Below are 27,975 nucleotides of genomic sequence, written 5' to 3'. Positions count from 1 at the left end.
GGGGTCTGATCTTTTGTAGAGATACAAAGGTACAGTGGAGATGAGATGTCTCTTTGGTTGCAGTTTCATCATTGGCATTGAGTTCATCATGGAGCAGGGTCAGTTCTCCACCTCCCACCTGCATATTCCTGATACATATTACAGTTTACATAGTAGCAAAAACCTCTTGAATAACACAAATGTTCAGGATTTGCATCACCTTCTTTACCTGACTGACCATTAAGCCCAGACTGCAAGTGTTGAGACAAGGGCAGATGTGCATGGCCAAAAGGGCAGAACTGTCCTTTCCAGCACGAACTGGAGGTGATTTGTGCCTGTTGTGAAACCATGCCCTGACCTCTTTCTAAAGAATGCAGTTCTGTTTTTCACTTGGTGTGTAATGACTTTCCAAGCAAAGAGTGGAAACAGCTCTGCAGGAGACTAACTTAAAAGAAAAAAAACCCAAGTTTTTCTGGCATTTTCATGTTTGCCAGCTCCTTTTGTAGTAGCAATGATTTTTGACAGTGTAAATCTCTTATCTCCATCTAAAGCATAAGAAAAGAAGCCAGGTTTGCTGGGTGGTAAATTACCCTGCCTCTGCCCAATTTGTGTGCAGTAAAGAAAGTATCGCTTAACAGTAAGTGAGCAAGCACTGATTTAACATTAAGAATTGATTTCCATCAGTGCAACTCAGAAATCAAATGTGAAGTTTAACATGTCTTTTACAATGTACCATCTGTTTAGCCATCACATTGCAGCACATCTGTCTAGGCTGTTCATAGCGGCTGTCCCAGTGAGGCTGAGAGCACTTTCAGAAATAAATTTTTGGGGGTTCTGTCTCAGAAGAAGGGGAGCTGTTTGTTCTGCTTAGCTTTATTGCTTTCCTTTAGAGCTCAATAGAAGAAGAGCACATGCACTGGGTAATAAATGCTAGCTCATTTTGTCTCTACCAGGTCCTCAGTGGAAGGAGCCCAGGAACAAGTGTGTGGTCTCAACAAGAAGTAGCTTTGGAGACAGGTTCCTGGTCCCGTTCCCAGTTCTGTGTTGGCTCATTTGTAAGCCACTTAACCCTTCTCTCTTTATTTCATTTTCCCCCGTCTAAGTGCCATCTGACTGGGACTCTTGATTAATAAGGCATTTACTGTTTCCCAGCTGCTTTTTAGAGAAAAACATAGGGGGATTTAATCAGAGATGGAAGGTGGGGGGGTTATATATATTTTTAAATCACTCCCAACACCAGTGCCTCTTTTGTGAACTTTTTTTAACCTTCATTTTTATCATGTAGGTTTTATGCACGTCAAAATAGCCAAATGTCATATTTCAGAAATCCCAATCTGAAATTCTCATGCCTTTGGAACAAGACCAGTCCCAAGGGCAGAACTTCTGATGCACCTTTGGGGTTTTTTGTGTCAGGTAGAGCCCAGTGCATAAATTGCTGTCTTCTGTGTCTCTTCCCTTTTGTATTTGTGAATGTGTCACGTTTATCATAAACCTTATTGTGTTGAACTTGATCAAAATACCGCTTCCTATCCTAAGGTCATAGTAATCGTATTGTGTGATTGCATTTTTAAAAAGTTGATTTGAGGGTTGTGTTCTACATCTGGTGACTTTGCTTGTAAACAGTGCAAGCTTTTGGTTGAAGGGAGGAGCTTTCTCTCTTACCTAATGTTCATGTGCCATAAAAAATGTGCTTACAAACCGAAAGGAGATGTGCACAGACTGTCAGCCTTGAATTGGTGGCGTGGGTGGTTCTTGGCAAAGCACATGAGTCTGAAGCTGGTGAGGAAATTTTTAACCGTGGTGTCACCAACTTGATGTGTTAGCAACAGATGTCATTTTCATAAGCCTCTGCTCTCTTAGGGAGCGCAGCACGCGGGCAGTATTCACAATCTGCATGCAAAACGCACAGTGGTTGATGGCATGAAATCATGCCTTTTAATATACACTGGCTGGAAGAGCACCTTGGTGTCACATTGTGAAACTTTGGCTTTGGGGCTTAATTAGACCAAGACGTGCTCCGTGTTGTGCATGGAAAGTTTGTTTGAAGAATGTCAATGAACTGAAAGTCAGAGCAACTATTCTGGTAAAACAATACTTAGCTCTTGCCCCATGTGGTTTTATTTGAGAGCTGAATGCTGATGTGAGTGAAGTGAAATAGGAGAATTCTGTGCTTTCCGTCCTTTTTCTTTTGTCTCTCCATGCGTGCAAAAAAAATAAAATTCAGAAGGGGCATGAACTCTGCTACACTGGTAGGAACTATTTCAGATTAGTAAGGTAAAATGTGACCACTCTGCTGGTGCACAAAGACTTCATTTAAATTCAAGTCACTAGGGGATGAGAGCCACATAGTGCACCAGGGGCATTTAAGCCTGGCAATCGTTTTTGAAATGTTGAAGGTGGTAGTAGTTCCAGAAAAATAAAGGGGGAGTAACTTTAAAAAAATCACACTGATAGCAGTGCAGCTTGAAAAGGAGAGAGGAGTATGTCTGCTGACTAGCTGTTGTGGTCTGTCTGTGAGCATCACCAGCATGCCTGAACAAAGAAAGAACTTGCACTGGTCCCTCAGCTTTTTGGTGAGGTATAGATTTATTGGGGGAGGGAAAACCAACAAAAGCACCAAAAGCTGTGGCTTTGGATGAGTCAGCATTTCCCTTTGACATGATCATTCAAGAGATTTTTTGTAGCTCATCCAAAAAAAATCCCAAACAAACAAAAACCAGCAACCTGGGTCTCAGCCTGAAATTCATTTGCTTTGCAGAAACAAGAGGTTTTGAGTTATTCAAGTGCAAATTTTCCTTCAAGAATATTGTATGTAAAGCCTTTTTTTTTGCATTTGTTTATCTCCAAAACAGGTTCATTTTTTAAAATGAAAACTTGAGCCTTCGGTCCCTCCTGTGGACAAATAGCCTTACACAAGGTCTTGTTTCATTTTAGAAAAATGAATTGTTGCGCCGGTGGGGTAGTATCTGATTGCTTTAAAAGTTCCTGTCAGTGTTTTATTTTTGATTTGTTTTTGTTGGGTTTTTTTTGTTTGTTTGTTTGTGGCCTTGCTGTGCCTTTTGCCCGGCCGTATTTAGTCTTCATACTAAATGTTAGTCCGCCCAAACACTTTGTGCACTTAGCTTTTTCCTTTTTTTTATTTTCCTTTCTCCTTTTTCTTTCTTTTTTTAATTTTTATTTTCTTTTGCTTTCACCCAGATGTATTTTAGACCGAGACAGACTTTGCTCCGATGGGCCGGATTTTAGTCCGTGCACTAAATTTTAGTCCGCAGACTAAAAATAATCCGCGGATTATTTACTAAATTGATTCCCTCACTGAGAACTACAGAGACTTTAAACTCCTGCTGAGACGTACGTGCGAGGGCTTCATGGCTCACAAGTCCCACTGTCTATCTGTCCTCCCACCCCTTCCACCACGGAGCATCAGCCCAGCATTGCTTTGGCATCGATGCCCCGTGGCATGGAAGTGCTGGCGTATCCGTTGCCGTGGGCGGCAGCTGCTCGCGTAGTTCTCGGTGGGTGAATTGGGCAGCTTTCCCGGTGGAACTGTGTTGAATGGGAAGAGCTAAAAGACTGCAGAGGGTTTGGCTTTTATTTCTTAGGGCATTATTCAAAAGGGAGGTGGGAGGGACAAATTGAGGGAAAAAAAATTTCTTAAGTAATGGGTGCGACGGGTATGAGGGGGAATAAACCCGCAATAGAAAGAAATTCAGTCCATACCCGCACTCCTGAGGTGGTACGTCCAGTTCCTGAAGAATCCTAAAGAGATAACGCCAGCAAACAAAATCCAGTGGCGGGGGAAGTCAATCCAAAAAGGAGAATAATCCGCGGCGGCCTGAGGTACTCATAGCACACACAAATTAAAAGTATCCAAATTTAAAGTACAGATCTTTGATTTTTACTTTGTCTTCAACACAAATTATAAATTGCTAGGGGGTTGGGTTTTTTGAAAAAAAAAAACCAAAAAAAACCAAAACCATCCAAAAGTTTACATTGTGTGTCTGAGACAGATTTACAAGTGGGATGAACCTTTGGAGACAAACTAATCTGGCCACACGGTTCTGTGGACGTTTATATCCAGGACCAAGGACTGAAAATTCTTTGGGAATTTCAATTACCCTTTTAGTTCAAGTTAGAGTTTTGATTTCAATTTTTTTTATTTTTTTAGTAAATGCACTGGCATTGGAACATAAATTTCATATAGAAATGTTTCTATACTATGCCTCACCATTGCACAATCAATTTTTTGGCATACACTGTGGTGAAGTTGGACTTGCTGCTATGGAGACTGATGTTTAAAGTTTCTAATTGTATAAACATTTACTATGTCCCCCACACCATGGATTTCTTATAATATTGGCTATATTTTTCCTTGCTGGACTATTCTCTTTTGGATTGACTCCCCCTGTTTGGATTATTTCACTGCATTATCATCTTTAGGACTCGTCAGGAACAGGACATTTCACCTCAGGAGTACGGGTATGTACTTAAACATTTTTTCAAATTACTAGGCCTAGCCTTGTAAAAAAAAAAAAGAGAAATGCTAGAAGTGGAATATTTGAGTTCAAACCGCATCTGTGAGGTAGCAGCCAGGCGAATGTTGTAACACAAGGTGGTAGAGATGAGATGGGCACAGACCTGTGGTTGCTTCATGTGGTACTCACCACTTGTTGCAGGAAAAGCCCTGTGAGGCCTTCTCGTTCCCCCCCCCGGCCCCCCTTCCTGGATTGAAGCAGTTAGGGCAGAATTCAGGAACTGTCTATCCCAAGTGACTTAATTCCAGATATAAAGGCAGGCTGAGCAGTTCATACCAGGGTAAACCCATGGTAGGGTTTCACGGACTTGAAAATGAGGAGTTTAAGAGTGGACAAGCAAGTACTCCTTTTACAGATATCAGACTTGTGACTGTCTGCCTACTAATTTGCTCAACATAAGGGCTTGGCTTGTGGTCTTTACCTAAGGAAAAAAAATGGTTTTCTTTTTAAAATCTATAGTGGCTGTCATGTGAGCTGTTCTGAGGGGAAAAAACACAGCTAAGAGTGAAGTACTTAAGTTTCAAGTATCACTGCTAAGGTGCATGAGGGACACCTCAGTAGTTTTACCTCATTTTAAATATAAAACAACTTCACTTCTGTGGGTTTACCTCAAGACATACTCATTTGTGCTACTCACTGTGGGGTGGGGGGGGGAGGGGAGGGAAAGCCACAAGGTTGGCTGGTGTTTTTTTTAATTGGAGACAGTCTTAGATTTTGTTCAGGTCAGGCTGTGTCTTGGGAGTGATAATTGTATCCACTGTGTGCTGTGGCCAGCAATCCGAGCTCTGCAGGCAGCAGGCACAAAGCAGCTTCTGCTGCCCCTTCACATGACCCTACATAGATGGCACAGTGGTCAGTAGAGGTTCTCTGCCAGCAGCGTTAAGCTAAAGCCTTCCTTTTTGTCATTATAGGCCTTGTGCAAAAACATTTGTTTGTTTTGCAATAACATCATAGTAGGAATAAAGTCAGCTCTTCTTATACCTGGCTCCTTGACTCCCAGAGTCAGGATTCCTTGCCATACAAGTTAGTACAGCAGACACTGCAGCAAACCTTAATGCTCCTGACCCAGACGGGCACCAAGGGACTAAAATTTCAGTCCCTGCAGAACTTGACATTTGTGTTTGATTCTCATGCAAAAGAGCATATATGTCTGGTTTAAAACCTACCAAAGGAGTGCCTGTGCAAGTTCCTCATCTGTGATTAACTACCATGTCATGCCTTTTTTTTTTTTTGCTCCTTGGTGCTGCGTGGCTTGAGTTTACCTGCACTGGTGCAAAGGCATTTTGGATTAGCTCAGTTTTCACCAAAAATGCTGGCATCAGAACTTAACACTCGTGCCCACCCTACTCCCTTTTCCCCAAACTGCATATCACCTGCAACATAGCAAGAGGCAAATGCTTGAGGAGGCCATCCAGGTCACGTACATTATTACCTCCTATTTTGCTTATGATGTCATGAGAAAAGAGGATGGGAGTGTGATTGGCAGTGGGTAGAACCATCCTTAGAGGTTTAAAACAAAGCTGCAGTGAAGAACTCCTTTTTGTAATCACTCAAGGTAAAAAAATCTGTTAGAGTAAAATAGTTGGTTTTCTTGATGCAATTTTCAGCTGTCCTTACAAATACCAAATGTGCAGGAATTCTCCCAATAAACTTACAAGAGAGACTTGCCAGAATAAGGTCGCAGAAGGAGTAACTTGCAAATTGGAGCTAGACATTTCCTGCAACCCCACCCGTGTTTTCCTTGTTGTTCTCCAAAGTTGAACAGCAGCCTCCATAGCAACAATCTGACCTGCCTGCCTGCAAAAGTCTGTGTTAGTAAGACTTCATGCACTAGCCAGAAAAAAAACCAACCCAGAACTGTAGCGGGGCTTTATTATATTTTTATATTCAGTGAATCCTGCTCATTTCAACCGTCCTCCCCACCTTCACTCCACCCCATATGCATGGCTGGTAGCACCTGTGTGTGTTCATCATGATTTTTGAATGAGTTTCCCCTTCATTCTCAAAGTTGTTTTTCTGAGTGCGCTCTCATGAAGTCTCTTGCTGGCATTGCACCTTCACTCTAGTGCAAGACGTTGCAATTAACCCTTTCTCAACCCCAGGAACTGGATTTTCCCATACTTACTGCAGGACTTTGATTAGCACAAAATGCAAGTTTCTTCCAGCTTGCTGGGCAGTGAGAGGTTTAATTGCGCTGACTTGCTTCTGGCCGACAAAGAAGTATACCCAGACAACCCCTTTCTCCTTGCTTGTTTTCTTGTTGTTCTTTTAGGTCTTCCGGCCCCGCACTCCACCAGAAGCGATCGCGCTATGTAGCCGTCTGTTGGAGTACACCCCCACTGCCCGCCTGACTCCCCTGGAGGCCTGTGCACACTCTTTCTTCGATGAACTACGGGACCCAAATGTCAAGTTACCAAATGGGCGAGATAAACCTGCACTCTTCAATTTCACCACTCAAGGTAGCCTGAGAGCGTTGAAGGATCGCTTCTTTAGGAGGAAGTACTGGGATGAATGTTTGTTGTAATGCAGATGTTACTCCCTTAAAAGTAAAAATCTCTGAGCAGGACTAATGTTATTAAGCAGTTGCATAACCGGCTGTCCATATCAAAAAGAGAGGAAAGGGACTTGGAGTTACAGGACAGATGCCTGATGCCTTCAGTTCAAATTTTGTGTTGAATTACCGAGGGAAGTTATTATTGGATTACATGAAGAACGCTTACATTTGCAGTTCACTGTCTGCAACCTAGCTGATGGCTGTGTGTGAAATATCAGAGTCAGTGGACCATGGAGGTTAGATTATCATTTGGAGATGATCCTGCTTCTTCATACCTGAAACACCATAACAAAGTAGTAATGCATATTAGGTTTGGCAGGGAGGTTATGCAAGATAAATACAGAGGCTTTAGTGTCCATCTTTTATGTGCTGTACAGTTCATCTGGCATTTGATTGACCCAGTCATTTAGAAAATGTAAAAATGATGGACAACTAACTTTTTTATTTGAAGCCAGGCTGATATTAAATTTTAAAACCGTTCATGTATTTTTTTCCACAGAAGTCAGAAATGTAAAACTGATATCCCCCCAAAATAGTTTCTCCTGCCAAGACAGAGAATGTGAGAAGTATGGCATAAAAATATGCTAGTAATTAATTTTGGAGCACTTTTCCTGTTGTTTTTTTTTTTAAGTGATTAGCTGCCAATTCTCACCCTGTGGGCAAGAATAGTTCTGTGTGCATTTTCTGTTGAAAGTCTGAAATACCTTTTGGCTCAGTTAAGATCAATATAATTTTTCAAACTCTTTGCCCCTCTGCCAAAATGTGAAACAGAACCCTCTCCTTCAGCATGTGGAGCCCTTCTATTTAAAAAAAAATTGAGCTTTGTATCTGTACAAAGGAATATGTTAAGCTGCCTAGAAATATGCTTTTAGCTTGTTTTAAGTGTCTGCCTTGCAGAAGGTAAATATATTGAAAATACTAAAACATTTCCAAAGCATAAACACATTAAATTGTTCAGGTAAATAGCTTGTGCTTCCAGGTCACTGTCCTCTGTGCTGATTTCTGTGTATGTTGTTAGAAATTTAGTAGTTATGCTACAGGTCCTTCCATGTATTCCTGAATTACTTTTTTCCCCCCCCTTCTAAGGCTGTCTTCAGCAGCTGAAGTAGTTTTGATCCCACTGTCTTAATACAGCTTCACCCCTGTGCTTTCTGAAATTGTTTTGATTCTGATTGTTTTGTAATGACATTAAGACCGGGCGTATCTACTACATGAAAACAAGGTTTCTAAGAAGGGTTGGAAAGCTCTACAGTGAGTCTATTTAAAAATCCTTAGGGGAAAAACGGGTGTATGTATTGGGAATGTGTCCCTGATTCCCCTCAGGCAGTGTAGAAGCTGCCAGGTAAGCTACCCTAATGCTCCAGCAAATTCAAAGCTCCTATTCCCATCCTAAGGAGCTGATGAGCTCTCCTCTTGCACAGTGACTCCTGAGAATGGCAAGTGAAGATAGTTCCTACGGAGCAATTTCCTTAAGATAAAAAAAGCAAGTCATCAGCAGGTGCCAGTTGTACCATCTATAAAGGAAAGGCAGGACACAGACTGGTCATTAATGCATTTCCAAATAAGCTGTGTTGCAGGTGACCAGCCAAACTCAAAAAAATAACCAGGGTTGTTTTAAAATACATAAATACATTGCTTAGTGCAGTGATTTCAAGAACTCTGTAATTAATAAATGCACAGCAGTGAGTCTCATGAGGCAGCAGTCCTGACTGTGAATTCAAGATACACAAGAAGCTTTTGCTCCTCCTGTGAGTCCTTGTTCTCTAGTCTTTACCATGCAAGGTCCCATCAAATTGGCTGATCCAGAGCAGAAATTCCAACTGGGAAACAGATCAGATCATTGGAAATTGGATAATGAATCATGTTAAATCATGTGTAGTAATTTAAAAAGTAAAGAAAGACATCCTTTTGTTTTGAATGGCATTTGTTTTCAACAGACAGTATTACATTTTAGAGTGTTTTATTTGGCTGTATCCAGTTGCCTGAAACCCATGAAGTAGGAGGTAGCTGCAGGAGTCTTAAAGGCAGAACTGTTAGAAATAATAACATAAATCCAGCCGTTAATGCATTGGATTGATTTTCGGAAAGAAATTAAGGGTCACGTCAGTTCTGCTGATCTGGGCACTGGTGCTGGTCAGATAGTCTAGAAGAAGAGCAGTGAGAGTACTGTAGATATGAGATCTGTGGAAGAGAGTATTATCTAGTCATTCTGTATGTTTCTCTTAATTTAAACAACTGTTTAAATAAATATGCCAGTTGGGTTTTGAAAAAATTATTTTGGCCAAAGAAGTATCTCCACTAGCCACAGAGCTGCGGTTCAGTAGCTGTTAGACCTGCAAGATGGAAAGCAATTTTTCTCTTAGAAGCTGAATTTTCAAACAATCTGTGAAATGATTGCCATTTCAGTGATTGTGCTGGGTCACAAAAGTTAGTGTCACTCCATATTGGCCATTAAAGACTGTAAAATTCTTTCTGTGACTCAGCACTGAGGAATGGTTATCATGCATCTCTATGACAGACTACATTTTTACTGGAGGGGAGGGGGGTGGAGTGTTTTTCTTTTGTTTGGTTTATTCTTTAATGACCATGGCTTGTGACCTTTAGTTTTTGGGGTTTTTTTTAAGATAGATACAGAATGCAAAGTTTGTTATTATGACAAAGAAAACGTGATACAAAAATAATTTTCCCAGGGAATTCTTAGAATTGATATATCACATGTAATGATACTGAAAAAAGCACTGCACCATTTGCCAACACTAGTCATTTTCTTGTGTTTGGGAATGAAGATGATCTGATTTTCTAGTAAAACTGGACATTTTCATTTTTATTCCTTATTGGAGATGTTACTTGGCTGCAAATGGTATGATTTGGTCAAAAGAAAGCCAGAGGGATTCTCCTAGCTGATGTGAATGGGAGTTGGGTCTTGTGAATGAGTTGTGATAGCTGCTCTGTTTACATCATGATATTGAAAACTTGTCTGGATTGCCTTGACTATAATACCTTCTTGCAGCAGTATTCATTGTAATTAACCCAACCTTGAGTTGTATGTTTGATTTGGATAATCAGGCTACAGTTCAACGGCTTGTCCAAATACTGTAGGGGAGATCACTGAGGATTCTCCGAGATTCTCAGCGCTCTGTAGACTGCAGCTTTCTCCTTAGTATTGCCATGTCTCATCCTTACAGATGGGATAGGTGCAAAAATACACTGTAACAAAAGTTCAAACAACTTCTCACGGAAAGCTGCTAACAAACTTCAACCAAAAGAGTTCAATTTACTTTGGTTGCTTCTTGTCTGAATTGACCTGTTCCTCTTAAGTGAAGCATCAAGACATTCAGAGCATTCTGAATTTAAGAAACTTCATACCAAGAAAGATAATGTGGGATTTGAGAAAACAGGAGCAAGGTCAGTCTTCTGGTCTCTATGAAAGTTTAAGGTAGCTTCAGAGAAATGGTTGCACTTGCATTAAACACAACAAAAAACTAGTATTATTGCCACAGCTGGTGCTGCAAAAGGAGATGTTCTGACAACATCAGATGAGGGAGGAATGAGAATGGGGTTGAAGTGCCCTTGCAAGGGTGTTGTTCTGTCTTATCAACTTTGGCTACAGCAATGTTGGCAGTCTGTAGCTGCATCCTCAAGGCACCACATAGCACCAGAAGGTAGCAAATTTGGTTTCCTTGTCGTTTTAGCTCTGCTTTTGTTTGGGTCACAGCCCTGTATTGTTTCCAGAAAATAATGCAGGGGAGATAGAAACTTTCAAATAGCAAGATAAAGAGTACATTCCCAGTAATAGCAGATTTGGAAAACAAATTTGAAAAAAATACTGAGGGAGCAGCATTTTCTAGCACAGAGCAAGATAGTATTGAAGTTTATGACTGGTGTTCCACTTTGACTCTTTAGGATTCATGATTCTTCAGTTTATTTTTCCATTTAAAGTAGATATTTGAAAATTCTGCATAACATTATGAATATATGAATTCTGAGTTATTCCCACATGAATTGAGGATTTTGTATTTGTACCAGTGCTCTGAATATTGAGGCTTTCTAGGAGGACTAGCTTAGAGCTGAACAGATATTACAGAATAGATTGGATGGGTTGCAGGTAATGTAGCAACCTGGTTACATTCATAAGTGCTGAAACGCAGTGTCAAAGTGTGCAGTAATAAGAGGCTTGTAAACACGTGAGTCTTCTGTATCTTGTCCTCCCAGCAGTAAAGAAACTTAATGTAACAGTTAACTGAGAAAAAAAATCACCAAGTAGACTACTGATCCCTTTAGGCCGTGAGTTTAAAACTAGCATTAAAGAAAAGCGATAGGCTCTCAAAAATGAGCCCAAATAATATGAGACTGTGTCCAAAACCCCCTTGCTGAACCCATGGTGTGATTTTGGATGGGTTTCTCCAGATAGCCTGTATCTGGAGGTCCTCTGTAAAAAGCTGTCTATTCTCATTTCTCCTCCAGATGACCTCCTGGAGCTCCAAAACTCATCAATCTCCTTCCATGAGATGACTGTTCACATCCTTTGTACCGGATGTTGCTTTCTCAAGAGACAGCCAGTCACTCCTGTTTCTGAAACAAACAGGACCTGTCTTGTCTCCGCTCGGTCCCACCTTCTGTGAGGCACTAGATTCTCTTGAAAAGGTGCCAGAAGATTGTCAGTTCTTGACAATGTGTTGCCCTTAATCCTCCCACAGTTGTGGCTGTAAAATGCCTATTTCTCATTCTGATACACATTGAAACTATATTAGATTTGGAGCCTAGAAGACATGACTGCTTTTTCCTTGGTTATTGTCCAAGAAGGAATGGTTGCATCATTTTGTTGTCCATTTAAAATGCCCAGCTGACCAATTTGCTTTGCCTTTCCCTTTCCCTGTCCTTTTAAAGGATATGTCACCTCTCCTTGGCCTCGCTCAAGGAGATGGCTGTGAGAGATTGGTCTTGGGTTCCTGGGTCCTTGAGAAAAAATGATGCTTGAGTGAGCCAAAGAACTAATTCCTGAAGCTCTTGGAGCAACTGTTCCAGCTGCTTGCTTGCTGAACCAGTGCCCAAAGCAGCACCACTGTTATCAGCCTTCTCCCTGAGACTGATTGCAGGTGGGTTTGTGAAGGGAATCCTTCCAGTGCTCAGAAGCAAACAGCATTATCAGGCCATTGACAAGGAACAGACTTGGCTGGTTCTTTGTTGACTCCCAAGCCAGTGTCTTTCTCTAGGAAATAATTCCTTTGCACCACTACTTGTAGTTTTGACAGTCTTGCTCTGGAGAATGCCTTGCCAAATATCACTGTGGTTTCCTCTCGCCAGTTGGCAAAGAAGAAAACGTAACGTGACCTTGTAAGGGCATGTGTTTTGCCTGAGGTTGCTGTTACAGGGGGAAACCCTAGGAGCTGAACCTGCATGTGGGGCACTTTGTGGATGATGAGCTAACTCTGTTTGTTCCACCTCCCCTCCAGAACTGTCAAGTAACCCATCTCTGGCTTCGATCCTCATCCCTGCTCATGCCCGGAACCAAGCAGCTGCTTCAACCCCTACAAATGCTACAGCGGCCTCAGGTGAGAACATGCAACTGCCTGCCTCCCTCCCCACCCTTGCTCCCCTGCCCAGGCACTTTCCCTCTGCTGAGGCCCACAAGCCGCCTTGGCCCTCAAAGTGAACAGGGAGGAAGGGTTTGTTTCAGTATCACCCAAATCCTAACTCAGGGCACTCAAACTCTGTTTTTTGACTGCTTAGTTTGTTGGTCCTTCTCACTCAGACTTCCACTGTTAAAAAAATCATTATCTCACTTGGCTTTTAGCAATCCTTGTGGATTGGTTTGCACCTAACTTCTGAGCTCTCAGCTAGCCTGAAATTAATGCTGACTTGGAGCATGAGTTTGTGATGCCTAGGAAGAGAAGAAACAGCTAGCTCAGTGCATGCAGCCTCCATGTAGCGTGGATGGGGAGGATTTTTTTCCCTAAAGGCATTAGCATTTAAGAGTCTAGTTAAGCAGTTCAGTCAGTGTGCTCACTGTCTCATCTAAGTAGTTCAGTTGCTTTTTACTGAGTTTGTTCATGTCATCTTGAGCCACAAGGCAGATTCCTTTTGGGTTTTGGCCAGCACTGAGTGATTTTTTTTCTTTGCCTCTTGCTCTGTCTCAAGTTTCTGTCAGAAACCTTTTAAAAGCTCACTGTTGGCCTTTAGCCATTGCATATTGTATTCTGTTTCCAGTGAAAGCTTAAAAGCCTGGTAATACCAGTTGGGAGACTCCCAAAGAAAATCCCAGGTGCTGCAGGATGTAGCAGAGGTGATTCAGTACCCAGCACTTTTCCTCTGAGTCAGCCCTGAGTCAGCACACCAGCCGACTGTCTGGGGCTGGGCCAGCCAAAGGCAGGCTGCAAAATGGGTGTGTGTGTCCTGCGTGCACCTCAGCCCCATTTGACAAGGGCTGTGACCCATTTTGAGGTGCAAGGTACTTTCTTAGTGTAGGATAGCTGATAAGGAGAAGGCCTGATTAAAAAGCTGTTCTTGAAATGTGCAGGAAAGCATTTGCTGGTTGATGTGCCAGATAGTTACCTGATACCTGATGCACTTGGTCCAGCCAGTGCTGTATAGAAAGCATTTTCATACTTTGGGACAGACAGATGCACCCAGGTTTGAAAGATGAGGCTTCCCTCTGAAATTGTAGTAGCAGCAGATAAAAGCTACAGCTTACACAATTTATGTGCTCTGAATTTAGGAGAAGACAAATTGCTATTTTAAAATTTAGTATTTTTGTTTCACACACTTGGTGGTATTTTGCAAATATTCTTGTTCTCTGTGTGCATCTGTTGCCCAACAACTAGTGAGAAAAAAAGCAGATAAAGTAGTAGAAGTGATTTAAAAACTACAAAATACAAACATGGAAAATTATTTTAAGCCTTTCTGAAAAATATTGTTTTGCTTAGTGTTCCTTTCATGCCTTTTATGGAGTTCTCTTTGCCAAGACCCCAAGATAGGGTCAAAAAATCTGTTTTCACTCAGCACTTTTCAAGGGTCCATGTGGGGGGAAAATGCATTAGGTCGAGTCCTAAATGTGAAGTATTTAAAAAACAAACAAAAAACCCCCAGAAAGCCAAACCAACCAACCAACCAAAAAAAACCAAAGCCCACCCCACCCTCAAAAAAACCCCCGTGTTAATTATGTCAACATTTTTAAAGCTTCTGTTTGCAATCACTTCACTGAGTTGGGATAAGACCTTCTATTTGTAGTTCAAACCAAAATATAATATTCTTGCATCTTGGACGTAATTGGAAAGAAACTGTGAAATTAAGTTCAGCTTGTGGCTTTGGGTTTCTGCAGCACAACCGATTGGTTGTTTCTTAATCACATGGGTTCTCACAGCAGATGGTGGCAATGTCATCACAGGTATGATTTTTAGGATTAGGTCCTGTTGAGGTCATTTTAATCTGTTGTGCTACATTTAGCAAGAGATTTTCATAGAAGGGATTCCTTCTTTCTCTATACTCCTGCACCTCCCAGAGCAGTGAATGTTGCGTTGTTCAGTGACTTCAGCAAAACTCCCACCTAACCCAGGGCATCCTGGTAGGCAGGAGACTTTTCTGCAAAATGTTTGCTTATGTAACTTAACAGTACAAGTTCAGAAACTAGTTTTTTGAGTGGTGATGATGCGCCAAAATGTAGCTCTCAAAGCAATAAAGGGAAAAGCAAATCATAGGTAACTGTAGTTGACTTTATTAGTGTGTAACTTGTGCTCTATCTAGCAAGCAGAACTGACACTGAGGTTTAAGTACCCGTTATGTCCAGCCTGCTCCATGAGCTTGAGGCACAGGTGCACGTACATTGCAATGCAGTGTGTCTGTCCATCCCTGTAGGTAACCAGGTGGGTGGTTGTTACCTGCTTGCATAATAAATAACTCCTGTTATTTTTATAGCTGTCCTGCGGGTGTGCAGCCATATCAGAATCTCAGCTTTCTGATAAGGTGTAAAGCACCACTTTTGATCATGCAGCAAGGCAGGGTCATAGTTAGAGAATAACCAGTGAAAAGAGGGCTATTTGTCCAAAGTCTGTCAAAGTAGTGTTTCCAAGGAGACTTAGCAGCGGTGTGGTGTGTTAAGAAGGTGGAAAGATTGGCTTTGCAACATACCATGTTAACAGGGCAGGTTTCATCAAGCCAGCAAGACTAGCCCTTGTGCTAACCGGTATGACACACATCTACATTTTTAAAAGTTATCCAAAACAAGTAATTTTTGTTAACTACTAGATTCACAATGATGCTTCAGTCACCCAATGCAACAGTAATCCTGGGATCATGATCTTAAATGGAGGGGAATTATTTTAAGTAATTTTTCAGTGTTAAAAAAAGTATTTGTTATAAATTTCCTCTTCTCTTGAGGCATAAAGCTGGACTCGCTGTAATAATGGCACCAGCAAGAGTATGAGGCCTTGCTGCACTGGCATTAGTAAATTCACCCAAATGTTTCTGAGAAATTCTCTGACATTAGTAGCATGTCTAAAGCAAAGTGGAGGAAAAGGAATATAAGATTCATTGGCCACTGCTTGAAATAGTGTGGTAGCTTTCTGTGAATTACACTGGGCATTGATTAAAAATGCCAGTTCAGCCATGCTTCTGGGGATGCTGCCTTGATGTAGCTGGAGGAGGAAGAGGATGGTTTCATAGCTGTGCAGCCATGGCATCCGAGGGGGGAGCATGCACACCAAGCTGAATGCATATCTGCTTATGCGGCTACATATTTTTCTTCCTGAATCAGCCAGCAGCAGTAGTTACCTCTCTGTTAGTCAACATTAGGATGGGAAGAGCATAATTGCCATCTGCAGGGAAGTTGTGCCAGCAGGGATTCTGGGGTCATAGTCTCAGGCATCCCGCTGTGTTGATCCCATGTAATCCCAAATGCAATGATGTGCCTGAACTTTCGGCAACAAAACAGATTAGAACTGGTGTTACCTGCCACTGTGTGGTAGTTGAAAAAGACCACAGTGCTCTGTAAAATAAGATTTAATGCATTTGTGATATTCCTATTGAAGGAATTTTGGAAAACTTTAATTTCTTAACTGGGAGAATATAGACAAGCAATTAACTCAGGTTTCTACAAGCTCAGCACAGGGATGATTCCTTGACAGAGAAGTAAAACTTGCATATTTTACTCTTGCCAGTTTTGCTCAGAGCCTGGATTTTTACATCCACAGGCAGGCACAATAGGGAAACCAGGCTTTCCTTCTCCTTCCACTTGTCTCCTCAGCTCTCTTGTGAGGATTCCCCGACTGGTGGTAGCTTTGTTTCTGTATCTTTGCAGATGAGCAGCACAGTCTGTCAGCATTACAAATCCAACCAGCTAATGCTGTCATTAGTGCTAATGGGCTTTCTCAGACCGGGCTGGCGTCTCTGTCATTCTCTGAACTGTAGCCCTGTCTTTGCTTTCTGGGAGGTTTCTGAGGAGTGTCACGTACCCTCCAAGAAAGCTGAGGCATTCCTCAGAGGGAAAAGCTGACTTGGAGGAGGTTCTCTGCAGTGATGAGAGATGCTTTTGCCCTCTGTTTGAAAGAACTTTTGGAAGCAGCTGACACTTAAGCCCTGGTGACTCTTCCTTGCCTGCACAGGCAGAGGTGTCAGGTGGGTGGTTTAGGACAAAGAGGCTGCTCTGACCTGGAGCTGCAGTCTGAGCAGTGCTCATCTGTCCTGTGCCAGAGAGCTGCATCCAGCTGCTGGCTGTGCTCCCCAGCAGGGCCTTGGCAGTGGCACAGGCCACTGCTTTGCAAAACAGATGTCTTTTACCATCATTGCTGAAGGCCTAGATCTCCTTCTCTTATGCCCAAATACTGATTTCTCATGGAGAGAAGGAGTAAATGAATGTCCAGAGAACCTCATACTCCAGTTGTACTCTTTTTCCAGTGCTTCAGCAAAGAGATGCTGGAACAAGCCCCTCTTCGTTCCTCAGATGTCCTGTCAATGCAGAGTCAACAAATGAACTGAAATGTCAAAATACTGCATTTTCTTGTGGGTTGGGAGCAAGTGCAGCCTTGAACTTGCTCTGCACTGTCCCAGCCTTGGGGAACTTCTATATGTTGTTGGACTGCATCACCTGACTGACTTTCTTTTGACATGTGGCATATATATTTCTCAGGAACTTCCCCATTAGAGTGATGATAGAAAAGGAGCATGTATTACATGGAGCTCCATCCTCTCCTCTTCTTTGCTTTATCTCTGTGCAGTAGCAATGTAATGATAACAATTTCAGCTTCTGCTGTCTTCAGGAAATGGAGATCAAAAGGCACATTTTATATCATCAAATGAAATACAAACACTTTCTGTACACATATAGAGAAATCTTCTGCCAACAATACAGACTCCAGCTGGACTGCTTGCATCAGGCACTGCCAGCAGATGTTGCATTAACTGGAGTTTATCTATACTTGAAAATTAATCTAGAACAGGCACGGTGAGAGTTTAAAATGTGGAAACTGTTACCTGGCTCGCTGGGTCACTTTTGATTTCCGTAGTCATCGTTGGTCTGCATGCATGTGGGATTTGGGAATTGCTCCTTCAGGGAAATTCTCCACATAGGAGGATGTCTCTTGCCTGCAAGGCTAGCTTCCCAAATAACATTGGTATTGTTGTCATGCTGCATTGGGGCTTTAATTGTATGAGGGTATTTTTTTATCATCATGGTCATTGCTTCATGAGGGAGGGGAATGCAATTAATTTGGCGTGAGATGAAAAGGAACAGGAAAATCCGAGAGCAGTCGTCTGGCATCTTCTGCCCACAGGACAATTTGCCTTTCTTCCCACACTCTCCTCACAGCATTTCCTTTTCAAGTAGACATCACCCTCTCTTCCCACTTGTCCGTTGTGTTTCTGGATGCTGCTGCTTGTTTGATTTCCTATTTTTGTCGCAGTTGTGTGTGTTACTTAATTTGTGACTCAGCAAGTGCTGCCCATCTCTAGACAGCATGTGTGATGTGGTCGTCATGCTGAAGGGAAGGGATGCCATCCAGAGGGACCTTGGCAGGCTTCAGAGGTGGGCCTGTACAAACCTCATGAAGTTCAGCAGGGCCAAGAGCAAGGTCCTGTACCTGGGTCAGGGCAACCCCAAGCGCAAATACAGGTTGGACAGAGAATGGCTTCAGAGCAGCCCTGAGGAGAACAACTTAGGAGTGTTGGCTGATGGGAACCAGCAACGTATCCTGTGCTGCATCAAAAGAAGCACGACCAGCAGGTTGGGAGAGTTGATTCTGCTCCTCTTCTCCACTGTTGTGAGACCCCACCTGGAGTACTGCATCCAGCTCTGGGGTCCCCAGCCATAAGGATGTGAACCTGCTGGAGAGAGTCCAGAGGAGGATGATGAAGATGATTGGAGGGTTGGAGCATCTCCCCTATGAAGACAGGCTGAGAGAGTTGATGCTGTTCAGCCTGGAGAAGAGAAGGCTCTGGGGAGACCTTAGACCACCTTCCAGGACCTAAAGGGGGCTACAGGAGAGCTGAAGAGGGACTTCTTACAGGGGCGTGTAGTGATAGGACATGGGGGAATGGCTTAAAATTGAAAGAGGGCAAGTTTAGATTAGATATTAGGATGAAATTATTTACTGTGAGGGTGGTAAAGCACTGGAACAGGTTGTTCAGAGTAGTTGTGGATGTCCCATCCCTGGAAGTGTTCAAGGTCAGGTTGGACGGGGCTTGGAGCAACCTGGTCTAGTAGAAGGTGTCCCTGCCCATGACGGGGAGTGGAACTAGATGATCTTGACAGTCCATTCCACCCCAACCCATTCTATGATTCATCCCATTGCCTTTGCTCATGGTTGCACTTCTAACCGTGATCAGGTCAGTATGGCAGAAGAGGAGTGGGGTTTCATTACTAGGTTACTGTAGACCATTGTCCGGCTGCATTGCCCTGCAAGCTCTTCCATGCGGGAGGAATGTCACTGCTCTCCCCACCCACCAGTTGTATTTTGTCATGTCACCTATGCTAGTCATACAGTCCTTCAGTCTGAGGTCAGTAAATCTGTTCTTTTTATAAGCCCTTTCCACGTGTCTTTTGGAATACACTATTTGCCCAGTCTGCCCTCTTCTGTACCAAGATAATAAGTCTTTCTTATGTTTTTTTCCTGTTGCAGTTTTGATAGCTTTGCAGTTAACCTTACTTAAATGAAGTGGGCGAAATGTATGGCAGTCTCTTGTAGAAAACCTCATTTAATATCTTTTTCTCATTCCATATTTTACATGTTTAGATGTTCACCCACTTACTTCTTAGTGCCTTGACTAATCAGATACTAGATAAAATGGTTCCAGGTGAAATTGGTGCATTTTTTCCCCCTATCAACTCTTGTAACACTACAAACGTTTTATTTTTTTTTAGAGAAAATACTTGATGCATGTGGCCTATGAAAACACAGTTACAGTGAATTTCCTTTTGGTATTTTTTTGCAAACACTGTTTTCTTGGAACGCACTTTGACACATACCCTTGATCCTGTGACTTGTCTCTGTGAAACACTGTCCCTCCCTGAGAAGGTGTTGGAGACCATTTACTGCAGAGACCCAATCCTCTAATGATGCCGTGTGCTTGTGTAAACCTTGTTACTGGCTTCAAGCCTTAATGTTAATCTGCTTCAGCAGTTCAGAGACTGGCAGATCCAACTTGCATTGAGCAACACAGAATAAAGTAGTAAATTTGAAAGACATTTTCTAAAGCAACTAGTGCATGAGTTACACAGTAGCATACAAGCTGTTTCTGCCAGGGGAGCAGGCTTGTCATGTTCGTTGTCTGCGCCATTCACACAATTAACAGGCAACTTTGTTATAAGGACTAACAATATGAAACTTCAGCACCAGTGTGAGACCTTGTCGTGACCACAAACACTTGATGTGTTGGCTTTGGCCATGCCAGAGTGCCTTGTCCTGCAGTTAGAGTTGGGGGAACGTAACACAGGCGACTTGCTCTACTGCTCAGGTACTGCAAAACCTGCCAGAGCCCAGCTGGGTGTTTGCATGCCAGCCCTCAGCCCTCCAGACTGCCTTTGTCCTGCTTAAAGGCCTGTGTAGAGAATGTTGTAGTTGTTTGAAATGTGTCTCTATTTTGGAGGTAATGCTGGTTGTTTTATCTCTCTTCCCTTCTCGTCTGCAGATGTTAACGCAGGAGAACGAGTTCAGACCAATAGTGTAGCTACAGCATCAGCCTCCAACTCCACCTGAACCAGTACCAAGCAGCCAGCTGCACAGGAAAAATCACCAGTAATTTTGAGTCTTGCTCAGCAACACTGGTCACATTTGGAAAGAAAATTAAAAAGAGGAAAAAAAAAAAACCAACAAAACAACAAACCAACCAACCTGTTCATTTTAGTGTTCAATTTTTTATTATTATTATTGTTGTTCTTATTTAACCTTGTAAAATATCTATAAATACAAACCAGTTTCATTGTATTCTCACTCTGCAGGGTGTCCGGGGCAGGGGACTAGGTGGGGGGAGGAGGGAAAGCGGAGCAATACAACACACCAATGTCTCTCCCCTCGACAATCTCTTCATGTTGGAAGTTTGCTGTTGTGTACTTCAGAACCAGGACTCTTGCCTCATACCCCCTCCCACAACAGAAAGAAGGAAAAAAACAAAACAAAAATACCCCAAACCTCATTCTCTGCTGAAGTTTTTTTTTTTAACCCTCTTTTTTTATTTTCTTTTTAAGTGAAGTTTCGGACTTTGATGTAGTGCACAGCTTGAATTTGGTCGGGAGCTTAGCAGGGGTCATTCAACAGAGCTCAGCGTTTCTTGTCAGCAAATCCATATCCCAGGTTATCTGAAGAACTGCCCCAGCTTGGCATGGGGGAGCAGGCGACGTGGTAGGAAAATAGGTTGCCATGGGGTGGGGGGGAGGGTTTGCCGTGTGTCTAAGGCTTGAACCGCTAGTGGAAGCCTTTCATTTTAAAAATCAGTGCTAGTGATGAAGAAATCTACAGCTTCCTATGGGAAAAGCCTTTCCCGAGTGAGTGATATATAATATAATACACACACATGCACCAACACCAGCGGTTGGCTTTGCCGAAGCAGCCCCTTTGCCCAGCCGGAGCTCCTGCTCCCCGTGTGTCGGGCCGGCGCAGGGCAGGGAGGACGGTCAGCTCCGGCTTCAGCAGAGAAGAGCGGACGAACAAAATCCTCAGCAGGGGCGGGGGCCCAGCTGGTGGATGTTAAGGGACTTTTTGGAAAGTGGCCACTGTGAAAGCTTGTTTGGTTGGGTTTTTTTCTCTCCCTGCTCCTCCCCGGCTCTTGATTTGAACAGGCTTCCCTTTCCCAAGGTGTGTACAGGAAAAGGACACCAGGGGTTATAATGTGAACTGTTAACAGGCTACTGGTTTATTTTGTAATATTTTTTTAAACTGCAGTTTTAACTTGCAGGATGCCACATTCTCCGATAGTTCTGATTTTAAATCCACAGCTAGAATCTGTATTTAATTTCATCTTTTTTAATCTCTTGCCTTTTTTTTTTTTTTTTTTTTTGGATCTCTATTTATTGATGCATGTTGCCACGTCGCCATTATGTTAGAATGTTAAAATACACATCCGAATGCTCTTGACGGTAATTTGTACCTGCTGACTTGTAGGAAAGCTGGCTCTATGAGTGTGTGTGTATATATATTATATAAATATATACATGTATACATAGATACAGTACTGCTTTTTTTATTTTTGTCTACGATCTCAAATCAGTCTGACTGAAGTGTGAGGTGAATGCTTGTTCTAGTCCATCAGTTCAGGGTCCGGGTTTCCTCCCTGCGACAGCGTGTGGCACAAGCATCCACGTCTCTCTTCCTGAAGTCAAAGCAATATTCCTCGCGAAAGGGTCAGGGGAGCGGCCGGAAACGAGACTTTTGGAGACCTGATCTTATTGTAGGCTTGCGGTTGGTGTCCGCTCCAGCCTTATCTCCTCCTTCAGAGAAACTGTAGTCGCCTTTGGTGCTTACCGAGCTGTTACCGACCTGCGGATCTCTAAGGCAAGCAGTTGCTTTTCGGGAGCACGCGGACCTCCATGTGGCCCGGGGGTGACCGGCAGTGGTGGCTTTGGCAAACTCGGCCGCTGCAGGGGCAGCAGGGGCTTTGTCACGAGCTCGGTGCGTTTCTTCTTGTACCTTTTGTGCTGTTGACGTGGGATTTTTTGGAAACTGTCTCTTAGCAGCCCCTGGAACTGATAAAAGCCCTGCCTTCTCCCTCCTGCCTGACACATGGAGGATTTGGGGAGGCAGGAGCTGTTTGAAGAGGTGAGTGACCACCTACCGTGAAACCGATAAACCCTCATGTTATACCCTGCGGCTGTTTGCTGTTGGGCACACACACAAAAAAAAGGTTTTAAAGCTTTTTAGCTGTCATTGCATTCCGGCTGGCTGCAAAGGAAAGCACACCCACGTTGAGAAACAGAAGGCTTTCCAAATCCTTACCTGCAGCTTAATAGAAAGGGCTGAAGAGTGTCTTTAACGCATGCGCTCGGCTAGTCAGTGTCCTGAAAGGTAAGTGAAGGGGCTTGGTTGACCCAGTGATCCAAATCCATGCGGGAGACTCAAAAAGTAGGACAGTGGCAGGGTATGGATCTGCTGTATAGACAAGACTGCTGAAGCACTGGCCACAGACGCTGTTCTTTGGAGGCAGTAAATTACCGAGTCTTTAAAAAACAAAGTAATAAAACTATCAAAGAAAAATTGCTGCTTGTGTCAGGAAATGTGGCTTTTCTTTTTCAGTTTTTTGTTTAGGACTGGCGGAGGGGAGTTAAGAGCGTTTCTCTCTGGTTTTGTGACTGTGCCGGCGTCTGTGTGTGTCTCGTGTGTGTGTGTTAGGCGGGGGGGGGGGGGGGGGGGAGGGTCAGGGGCGCCCCTCTGGTTTTATTTCTGTTTTCAAGGATCATAGCAGGATCACACACTCTTTTATACAAGTTAGATCCAGGTCTTTGAACAACCTTTTTTTGTAAATAAGGAAGAAAAAGAAAAAAAAAATCACAGGAGAAAAAAAAAAACAAAACAACAACAAAAACAAAGCTCCTCACCAAATTCAAGCTTGTACATTATTATTTTTGGTTGTTTTTGAATTTTGAGTTTTATTGTTTTGTATGTAAATATGTGGACCCAGGAACTGTTATTAATGAGCAAAAAGTTACCGTTCAGGGCAGTGATTCTGTTTAATAATCAGACAAAATGTAGACGAGCTTTTTAAAGCCATATAGTTTTAACTCTGTACAGTAGGTACCGGCCTGTATTATTGTAACAATAACTCTAGCGATGTATAGTGTATCTATATAGTTTGGAGTGCCTTCGCTTCCATGATTTTTTGAATTTTATTTCCCTTTTATTTTTTTCTCCTCCTCCTTTATTAACGATGTCTCCCACCCCAAACCCGCATCTTTGCTCCCCCCTCCCGCTTTCTAACTCTTTGAGTGCTGTAAGGTTTCGGTGATACCCTGATCAGTAGCGGAACGAAAGGAAACCGTCTCCACGTCATGCATTTCATTGGAGCCGTGGCTTTGTTCTGGAAGTCTCCAAGTTGCCCACCCTGCCCTTTCCTCCTCCCACTAGCAGTGACTGATTTTGTTCGGACACTTGCCCCAGAGCTCATTTAGACTTCGCTTGTCTTTCCCCTCAGTCCTGTGCCCAGAAGCCCTCTGGGCAGTAGCAGCTTCCAGGAGGCTCAGCCTTTCCACCCTCCCTGCAGCTGTGCCGAGGGCAGAGGCCGGGCTCAGCGAGCGGAAAGGACCCCCAGGGAGGGAAACCCCCCACATCCCACAGGGTTGCTGCGCTCGGAGCCATTTGGCTGCGGTGGGAGCAGGGGCATCGCTGTAGGAGACTGCGGTGGTTTTTTCTACTGGGAGGACTTTCTGTTCCCTTTCTTCTCCCTATTTTTCCCCCACATCCCTCCCCAAAGTCACTTTTGTTTTCTTGAGATAAGTTTAACATGACTCTTGATTTCTTGTGCCCAGCACGAAGGCCTTGTTTCTAAAACTAGTTTGCTTGTGTTTTACTACCTTGTTAGTATTCCACATAAGATTGTCTTGAATGGGAAAACACGTAACTCTTTACCAAACCAAAGGTTGCTGTTTTATTTCGAAGCATCTCGTGTTCATTCCAGTGAAGCAGAGGCTGCACTTTCTTTCTGGTGACACGAAGGTCAGTGATGCCAAGCTGTTGGGGACAGTCTGCTCAGAGCTGTCCCTCTCTTCTTTTACTCTCTTTCGGGCTTGTTTTTTAACCCAGTGTGGTCTTGATCTGTCCCTTATGTCAGCCCTGCTGTAGAGTGGGTCTCTGAGCCGGGCTCGGTTGCAGTCTGTCTCCCTCAGTGGGCACCCGATCAAGACACTGGTGTTCAATATTAAACTTATCAACCTTGCTAGGGAAAAAAATAATGACCTGCAAAAGAAAATTGGCTGGTAAAAGATCCCTGAACATTCTGTCCCCTTGTTTCGAAGCCAAGCTCTACCTAAAATGATGGCAGGTGCCTGCAGCTTGCAACTTAAAATTCCCCCCCTCCCTGGTTTTCAGTACTTGGAAAAACAGAAGTCAAGCAGCCTGTCAGACTCTTACTCCTGTACTAGGAACCTCAGCCACCGCGGAGAAAAAGGAAAAGCCGATGAGGAAAAGCACAGTAGGGTATTCGGTCCAGGCTCTGCCTTTCGGAGACTGCCAGCGGGTACCCCTGGGGTGGCAGCTGATTTCCACGGGGCTCTCGGCCGGTTCTGGTCGTAGTTGGCTTCGTTTTGCAACACTGCAATAATGGCAAAACGACAGGAAAGGAAAACAGTACCTAAGGGGTTAGCTCGAGAAAAGTAGCTTCCTTGTGTTGGTCTTTCTCAATTTATTTTTAATATATATATATAAAATATATTTATATATATATAATTTGCTTGCCTGTAAAATTTGCGTTCATTAATGTGTTGCTGATGGATCACTTGGGCCTGTACACACCAATTAGCGTGACCACTTCCATCTTAAAAACAGAAATCTAAATATATATATATTAAGGACTGTGGGTTGTATACAAACTATTGCATACACTTGTGCAAATCTGTCTTGATTTAAAGGAAAAGCAAAACCTGTATAACATTATTACTACTTGAATGCCTCTGTGACTGATTTTTTTTTTTTCATTTTAAATATAAACTTTTTTTGTGGAAAGTATGCTTAATGTTTTATTATTTCCCCCGCCCCATTCCCCTTGTAAATACGTTTTGTTCTGTGTGACTCGGTTCGGAAATAGTTAACTGGTACTGTAATTTGCATTAAATAAAAAGTAGGTTAGCCTGGAAATGAAATTTAAAAAATACCAAGTGTGTGGTCTTTATTTCAAAAAATTGCCCCTTTCTTTCCTCCTCCTCTCTCCCTTCTCCAACCCTTGTTCCTCACCCTCACGCCTCTTTCCACTCTGCAAGAATAGGTGGACATAAATCTTTGTAATAATAGAAGAAAAACCACAAGAAATGAGCATGTTTTCTTAAATGAACTGTGTTATTCCATGCTATTTTTCAAGAGATGCCAGCTTGTCTATGATACCGTTTGATTTGATGGAGAGAGGAACCCTGGGACATAAATATTTCAAATTGAAACCAACCAATCTTCCTTTACCGTCCACCTATAGTTACAAACTTAACCTGTGTAAACTGCTGGCTTGAATCCTGCACTCATGGTTGTTTGGGTTGTTTTTTTTAATCATTGGATCCCATTAGTAATGTTATTTGGTGGTGATCTGTAAAGTTTGTTGAGACCACGTCCAGTGGACCGTTCCTCCAGCAAATCAGCACGTAGCTATCTCTGAGTTGGGTTTCCGGTACTGGATAATGTATGTATTAAACATGACATGTCTATTAGCGCAAAAAGAAAAAAGAAAAAAAAAAAACCTTTTTTGGGCTGGCTGACCTGGCCGAATCCATTCTGTCGCTATCCTAAAGGCTAGATGCGAGGTCATGTGACTGCTGCTTCAATAAAAACAAATTTATATTGCAAAGAGGCTCCTCTCGGTTTGTTTGTGTGCCACAAGCCGCGGTTGTCCCCACAAAACCTCTGCTGGGCTCCAGGCTGGAGCCTCCACTCCGGAGCCCCTCCAGAAGTGAGAGGTGGGTGGGAAGGGCCACACTTCAGAGACATAGGGACAGATGCCTCCAGGTAGCTGCTCGGAGAGAGACAGACTTTGGTTTAGCGGAAAGGGCCCTGTGCGCAAATTCAGCCAGGACTGGAGAAGTGCGAGTCTGGTCAGTGCCTTAAAGGACTGAGGGGGTGAAGTCTGGTGCTTCCTGCAGAGCGAGGCTTCCCCTGCCCCAGACAGCTGGCAGGGACAGGACAGTCCCTGTCTGTGACGAGTCCACACAGTAAGTGTTACCTTACCCTGCAATCCTCTTCAGATTGCCGATACGTGCAATTTGGGAGCTGTTCCCACCCTTCCTGGGTACTGAAACCGCCCTTGAAGCAGGTGCCAGTCCCCCCCAGCTCCCTGACACGGGCTTGGGGCTTGGTTTGTTCAGCCCCTGCTCCTCTGGGTCACCAGGATAAGGGGGCCAGGCTGCCCCCAACAACCTGGCCACCCCAGAAACAACACAGGTGAGCAGCGGCTGCTGTCCCTTCACTTACAGTGGTCCCACAAGGTCACCAGGGTTGAGGCTGCATCCAACTCATTTGGTGAGATTGGGGCTGCTCTGCTCGGCCTGTCTGGTCCCTGGCGTTAAAGGCGGCCAGTTACACCTGCAAAAGCATCACTGCCTGAACTACAGCACCTCTCTAGGTGAGTTTATTGATTTAAAGCTTGCCTCTGATGGGGAGTTCATCACAATCCTCAGTGATTTGGGGTGGTGGTTAGTCATCCCTGGGTACTTTTCTAGATTCATGTACCCTGAGGCCTCCTGTCTCTTCTGAACTTCTCTCACCACAAATGCAAGATGTGGTGCTCTTTTTATGTGCAGTTTTTTGCACAGCAACCCTCAGCTTCAGTCTCAGGTCTCTCTTCTGAATGTCAGAGCCCCTTGACCAGGACTCAAACACCTCATAACTTCTTGCTAAGCTGACTAGAAGGGGATCCTTTGTATCTTTGTAGTATTTCCAATTGTATCTCCTCTGCCATTGTTTTTAAGACCCTCCTTAAGCAGTAGGTACCAAAAACCGACAGAGGTTTCCTCAGTAGTCTCCCCAGTGTCAAATAAAGGCACTAGAGAGCATCTTGCAGCTGGTGCCTGTCTATCTCCTTACCTAAGTATTGCATTCGCCTTTCTGTGAGGAGCCTGCTGTTGTCCAGTTTATCCATCACTCTCTCCTAATGTAACCCCTGCAAGCATTGCCAACAGGACTCCTAGAGTTTTATATTCCAGTCACCCTTTTAAAAGATGTAATAAAACACGTTTGCATCAAGAGCCAGTCCCCCACACAACCTTCCAGGGAATGGTCATTCTGTCGCTGTTCCCTGTGAGAAAATACTGCTCGAGACCTGTCTGCAAACCAGGTTCAAATCCACTTAGTTGTTGGTCACCAACGCCTTTGAATGACTTAAAATGCTAATCCAAGCGCAAAGCAGGACCAAGCTGAATGCGGTACAAAAGTCTGCTCCACTGATGTGCTTTGTCTTTATCGACTGAACTGCCAGCCATCTGCGTTGGAATTAAAAGTCAGTGTCAAGGCTACTGGCACCATTTGTTATCTGGAAGGTGGCAGCTTTCAGGCTGCTGGTGGTAAGGTCCAATTTGCTTTCTGTGGGAGAAGAACAAGAACCACAAAGGAGGAGGAGGGAAGTGAGCCACAAACTGTGGACGGGAGAGAGAGCAGGAGCACTGCAGTTTGTGTGTGAAGCTCCAAGTCCAGTTGCTTGGAGACAGTGAGCCCAGCAGATGGTACACAACTTCATTAGCCAGTCTTGAACCTTGCTTCCCTCCCCTGGCTCTAGGAAGGGCTTGGCTGGGTTGTTGTCCTG

At 43.5% G+C, this 27,975-nt stretch overlaps 1 protein-coding gene across 2 annotated transcripts in view; it reads left to right on the top strand.

Annotated features, from left to right (window-relative positions):
* The window catches only part of GSK3B (glycogen synthase kinase 3 beta), a 154,719-nt gene extending 128,691 nt beyond the window's left edge, over positions 1-26,028 (top strand). The window contains exons 9-12 of one of the 2 annotated variants that reach the window (XM_027730438.2): positions 4,420-4,458; positions 6,787-6,973; positions 12,522-12,620; positions 20,185-26,028. In XM_027730438.2, the coding sequence (XP_027586239.1) occupies positions 4,420-4,458; positions 6,787-6,973; positions 12,522-12,620; positions 20,185-20,252 (393 nt within the window). In that variant the 3' untranslated portion in view covers positions 20,253-26,028. The remainder of the gene's footprint in view (positions 1-4,419; positions 4,459-6,786; positions 6,974-12,521; positions 12,621-20,184) is intronic. The other variant, XM_027730439.2, reaches the window with a different exon arrangement.
* The last annotated feature ends 1,947 nt before the right edge of the window (positions 26,029-27,975 follow it).

This window comes from Pipra filicauda, unplaced genomic scaffold (genome assembly GCF_003945595.2).
Source record: "Pipra filicauda isolate LSUMZ 115617 unplaced genomic scaffold, ASM394559v2 scaffold69_size3009148_pilon, whole genome shotgun sequence".
Classification (NCBI taxonomy): domain Eukaryota; kingdom Metazoa; phylum Chordata; class Aves; order Passeriformes; family Pipridae; genus Pipra; species Pipra filicauda.
Note: the sequence above shows the minus strand (reverse complement) of the source record. Positions and strands in the feature narration are given on the sequence as shown.